The sequence below is a fragment of the Etheostoma cragini genome, chromosome 10, assembly GCF_013103735.1.
Source record: "Etheostoma cragini isolate CJK2018 chromosome 10, CSU_Ecrag_1.0, whole genome shotgun sequence".
Lineage (NCBI taxonomy): Eukaryota > Metazoa > Chordata > Actinopteri > Perciformes > Percidae > Etheostoma > Etheostoma cragini.
In genome coordinates this window covers 13,382,631-13,388,221 of record NC_048416.1, presented here as the reverse complement: position 1 = coordinate 13,388,221, position 5,591 = coordinate 13,382,631, and the positions used below count along the sequence as shown (strand labels likewise).

At 44.3% G+C, this 5,591-nt stretch overlaps 1 protein-coding gene across 1 annotated transcript in view; it reads right to left on the bottom strand.

Annotated features, from left to right (window-relative positions):
• Window positions 1-3,770, bottom strand: part of fgf16 (fibroblast growth factor 16) — a 6,206-nt gene extending 2,436 nt beyond the window's left edge. The window contains exons 1-2 of the mRNA XM_034883576.1: window positions 2,676-3,770; window positions 995-1,098 (exon numbers count right to left, since the gene is read on the bottom strand). Of these exons, the coding sequence (XP_034739467.1) occupies window positions 995-1,098; window positions 2,676-2,979 (408 nt within the window). The 5' untranslated portion in view covers window positions 2,980-3,770. The remainder of the gene's footprint in view (window positions 1-994; window positions 1,099-2,675) is intronic.
• Window positions 3,771-5,591: the final 1,821 nt, after the last annotated feature.

Below are 5,591 nucleotides of genomic sequence, written 5' to 3'. Positions count from 1 at the left end.
CCCCCCCCCCCCCCCCCCCCCCCCCCCCCCCCCCCCCCCAGGGTCAAAGCTTCAGGATGCCAGACTCTGATAGCACGCAGTAATAATATCTGCACTTTCAACATAATGGCGGTGCTTAAGAAGTAGCCTCTGTTTGAAATGTTCAGAGCCAGGGGGAGTCTGAGCCCTGAGAGGGCCCCAGGTAATGCCCTGGGACACCTGATACAGGTAACCCTCACATACTTCCTCTTGATTGTCTTTATCTCTTCCATTTCCTCTCTCTATGTCTCCAGATACCAACCGCATATCAGAGAAAGTCAGCCAGGATGAAAAAAAAAAAACAATGCTAAAAGTTCTCTATACACAACATTTACTGTGGAAAAGCACAATATATTTAACACCGCAGTCCGAACTTGAGTCCAGCTGTGTATAGAGAGGTGATCTCCACCAAATTCAACCACAGCACACATCCAAAGCGACTCTAAACATTTCTGTCTCCACTTTGGGAAAAATATGTAAATATTTCTGCTTATCTCGAGACTAAATGAAGAGGTTGGATTGCTCTCTAAAGCTGCAAATTCTGCTATTCCTCTAATCCCTTCACATGGAAAACAAGAACGTTAATTTTCTAATTTTGTTTTCTTTGCTACAGCCTGACGGTGTTTCTTTTGGTCATTATTTATTGGATCTATTGTCTTTATTAAATACTCTGGTTCCCATACTGCAGAAGAGTGAAGCGTGTGATACAGAGTGTGAGACTCTGTAAAAGAAACATACTTGTTTTGTCTCACTGTGGTTTTCCCATCTGCCACGTACAGGAACCTTGATAACAAACTGGCTCTTGCATTGCTCCTGAAAACGTGTTTTTGATGGCTCAGTACTGGCGTGTATAAAAAATAGTGCATTCTGTAAAACAAGTACTGTGTGTCGAGTGCCAGACTTGTTGTGAATGAGACCCTGGGCTGCACGGCGAGGGCCGGGTTGGAAATGAGAGGAAGAGGTTTTTTTGACTCACCGACCCATAGAGCTCTCCTTTCTCATTCATGCCGAGGTAGAGTCCAGCGTCCACCCCTCTGATGCTGACCAGACCCACTGCCAGACTGATGAACTCCAGGATACCTGAGGTCAAACAATACACACACACAGTGCACAAAAAAACAGTCAAGGGAGCCCACCAGCAAACCACCCCCTCCCCAGCAAGTGGCCTCCATTTGTGGGACAGCAGACCAGTCAAAATATGCCCCCCTCAACTGGTTTAGGGAGCTTTATTTTTGCTTTGCTCGTCCTGTCATGTATTATTCCAAATCTTCAAAAATGCTGCTTTAAGACGACTACATAACTCATTTTGTCTTTGATTACAGCAACAAAAAAAAACACCAGTATAGCCTGGATGCACCAGATAAAGATTAATTTGACTTTTCTTTTCTTGTTTTCAAAAGTCTAAAGTGCACACATCACTCATTAAATCATAAACGGGTGTGGTGTCTATAATGGTGTGCAACCTGTCTTTGGGACTTCCCTCTGGCTACTAATACAGACTGAGAACCACTTTTATGAAGCTGAGATGTGGGTAAGTTGTGTAGTGGGCTGCTGCTGACTCACTGGCAGTTACAGTAAAGTGGGACTTCAAAGGCACGGGAACAACCGGTACAACGAAAAGTTGTTGTGCTGCAGAGAGAGAAAGAGAGGATCCAGCTGGCTGTGCTGACTGGCAGAGGCCAGCTTACAGCCACCTGGTCCCCATCTCCCCGACCTCATCTGTTGCCAGAGGATGACAGAGAAGATCCCTCTAATTTTTTTTTGTGGGGCTAGGAGTGTGTTTCATATCCCTCTAATCAAAGCCATGTCTTCCTTGCAGTTCTGCAAAGACCTTGCATTTTATATCTAAGTGAAGCCAGAAACAAACACGCGGACCACCCATCCCTGTAAACCGGCTTGTTTTGGCTTAAGTCTGAACATTAAACCTTCCCTGAATTCCGCAGTGGTCATGCTTTAATTTCGGGTTATTCCGCTCTTTCCGCAGCGAGCGAGCCGTCCTGCACCTGTGAGATGACTGCATGGATATGAGGCGCGAGACATGTGCGTATCTGCCCTCTGACCTCATTTGTTTATCGTTCTGCCGCGAGCCGCACCTCGCTCCATTTACATCAATGGCACCAAATCATGAAAGCCGCGGGCGTGCGAGTTGTTGCTGTGACCGCGAGACGCGCACGCGCTGCTTGTTTGCGGCTGGGGAGAGACACCTGTCCCCAGGCGCAGCCGGGATTGCAAGAGAAAAAGGTGTGTGGCACTGCTTTCCTGCGCGCCAGGTGACAGTGACGCACGAATGAGTATTCACTGGGGATGCGCGTCAGGAAAAAGCCTCCTTCATTAAACGCACTTCATCCAGTTTTAGAGTGACAGCGGTGAAAATGTTCTTAAATGATAGTACTACAAGATATATTGCATGGCAAAACTGTAATTAAATGTTATACTATTGATAATTGCTTTCCTCCTGATTACCGGAGGCCATAGTTCATCCCTTTTAATTTATACCTATCTAACTGATTGTATATAATAAGCAGTTGATGATGGTTAATGGTACTGTAAAAAACGGAAGGCACATTTGTGTCAGTTGAGACAGACACACTATATGACATAATCTGGAATATTTTGAATTTCTCAGATTACGTAACAAATTAAAGAAATAGTCTCACCAAATCTGCTGTGATCCTGTCTTGTCCCGTGCACTGTCCCATTGGGGATGATCTCCAGCTGAAAGCCGGTCCTGCAGTAGAGCTGCCGCCGCCTCAGGATCCCTTTGAGGTGCCCGAATTCCGTCGGCGACCCCCGCTGCAGCCTCCCTTCAATCTGCCCAAGGCGCTCATTCAAGCCCACTGGAGACTCCGGTAAGGGCATATTCCCGAGTGCAGGAAAGCTTTGTAAATCCAAGTCGAGTGTCCCCAGAAAACTCCCGACCTCTGCCATTGTGTGCACAGCTGTCAAATTAAGCGAAGGCATTTAAAATGTTCGGTGACTCAAAGAGGGAGAAAAGTTTACACAAGTCCAAAGCGTACCCAGCGCGCCGTGCTCCTCCAAAATCAGCAGCGTCCTTTCAGGTTATTGATCGTCCTTTGCTATAATCATCAGTTTGATATCTCTGTTTATCAGATGGAAAGACTCTATTATATACATACTCCCCACGTATTCTCACATTGGATATTCAAACACAAGCCACGCCTGGCTGGCATCCCTTCTTACGCGCATCAGTTTCCTCACTGAATGTGCACTTTCAGTCCAACTTTTACCACTGATGATGCCGCTGTCTACAGGTTTTTTTTTGTCACTGCCCTCGTAGAAAGCTGTATATATCTTCACAAAAAGCAAAAATCCAAAGTCCAAAAGTATCTTCTCATAGATCCTGTGCTCCTGATTGTGGTCCGAGGCTGTCTGATAAAACCACATCGCCCATCCTGGCGCAGGGAACTCCGGCAACAGTTTATGGTGCATGAAAATGCGACACAGATGCAAAATCAAAGATCCTCATTGTTCAAACACAAATGACAGCTGGCACACAGCCAAAAGGCTACATTTATCATAAATTGTAACAACCACTCCACCACAAAGGCAATCCATAATTTTCTTGTCTGTTATTGGGTCACACCATAGCCTCTCCTTGAAACAAAAAAAAAGGAAAAGAACGGAAAACCGCAAAGCATCAGGCGAACGTTTTCCTCCTAAAAGATTATCTAAACTTGTGCACAATATCAGAGCAATCCAACCTCCTGCACAAGTGTCAGTGCCAACTACTGGACGTTTTCATGAGAGCATTTTCTCCACCTCATTGTTGGAAGCAGGTGCTTCCTCGCCCCTCTGCACAACGTTTGCAATGTGCTCCAGCAAACCAGCAGCTTAACCACTTGTACTACTGGCAAGGAAGGGGAAAAAAAGGGAAAACACACAAATCCTGATGACTGTAGTATCAAATGGGACTGCTGCAGAGATTGTATGACCCTCTGGAGTCATCAGAGGTTCTGTTAGATTTAGAAATTCATTTAAAACTTCTCCAACATTAATCTTTCAAAATGTTCATTTCCCCTAATGACTTTAGTGCAAAGTTTCAAATAATCTGCTACCTCTCCACACGAGAATGCTGTTGCTTAGTAATTATGTAACTATATTAAACAGAAGAGGAACCACCACACACTGTGAAAAGAAAGATATAAAGGTATATATTTAACTGAATGACTGTCATTACTCACAACAAATGTCCTGGTGGAGGAAGTGGTCAGATCCTTTAATTTATCGAAAGTAGCAATACATACATGCATTGTTTAAAATCCCCATTTTACTAAAGTAGTAGAAAAAGTACTTGTCATGCAAAAAAGAGGCATTCATGTGTACTGAAAGTAGCATATCTCTGTAGAGGTGGTGCTAATTGGAACTTTTATTAAAATGAATGTAAGATGATCACGTGTTATGGATGTAAAATCATAATCTGTAAAGCACTTATTGCATTCAAATGTATAAAGTGGCATTACATTTGAATACTCAAGTAAAGTACAATCAAAGCAAGTACATTGATTGAGTAAATGTTCTGAGTTACTCCACATGTCATATCAGCTGAAGCCAAAGCTCCTCCTCTGATGTCAGATGAACAGTTTGATATTTCAGGTGAACAGTGAGCTTTACCACCACACACATGAAAGAGAACACAGAGAAAGCCACAACAGGAATAATGAAGAATAGGGGTAATTTATGATTGAATGGGGATTTTGCATCTCTTCTGTGCACGGTGGGGCAACGGGTCCCAACTTGTGGCTTCCCAGAAAAAATATATAAACCGCAGCTGTTTAGTGAAGACCTTATTTCTGTGTGAGGATCGAAATGAAAACAAACTCCAGAAGTGTCTTAATTAGTTCACTGTTCTTGAGATATCAGTGACAGCAGGTGGGAGGAGAGGGCATGATTACATCAATAACACCGTTTAACTATTAGGCATGTTATTTTAGACCTCCTTCAAGCTGTTTTCGGAAACCCCCGTCTTGAGGGGAGTTCTCTCCTTAGAGCTGCTCATCACAAGCAGCCGCAGCTTCCCTGTACAGGAATGGGAGTTATGACTCTTTCATGAATGGTGACAAATAGGACGTTACAATTAACCAAAGTGTTTATGAGGATTTTGATGTAAGCCTTTGATAAATTTCCCAGCTTCTTGTTTTTTGGCTAATTCCTCAACTTTTGTGGTGGTGGTGCAATTTATTTGGAGGCAATGTGACTGGCTTTGAGAACTCCTCTGAGTGGGATACAATGTGATTGACCCTGCAAAGCACGCAGGCCTTTTTCACTGCTACTAATTATGCCACTATAAATCTTACGGGTGTGTCATGGCTGCATTGAAGTCAGAGGAGGGACAGTGGCTTTCAGCTGGTGCGGGATATGAAAGGTGGAGGGGGTGATGAATGCCCATGGGCCTCTGCTTGATGAATTGGGCAAGGGGTTGACGAGGAGTCAGGGATGGTCAGGCTTTGTGCGAACAGACACCAGGGCCCTCGCTGAAGAAGAGGATAAAAGGAGGATTCGTCTCAGCTAAAGGGTGGAAGGAGAGGGATTAAAGAAAGGAGGGAAGGGGAGAA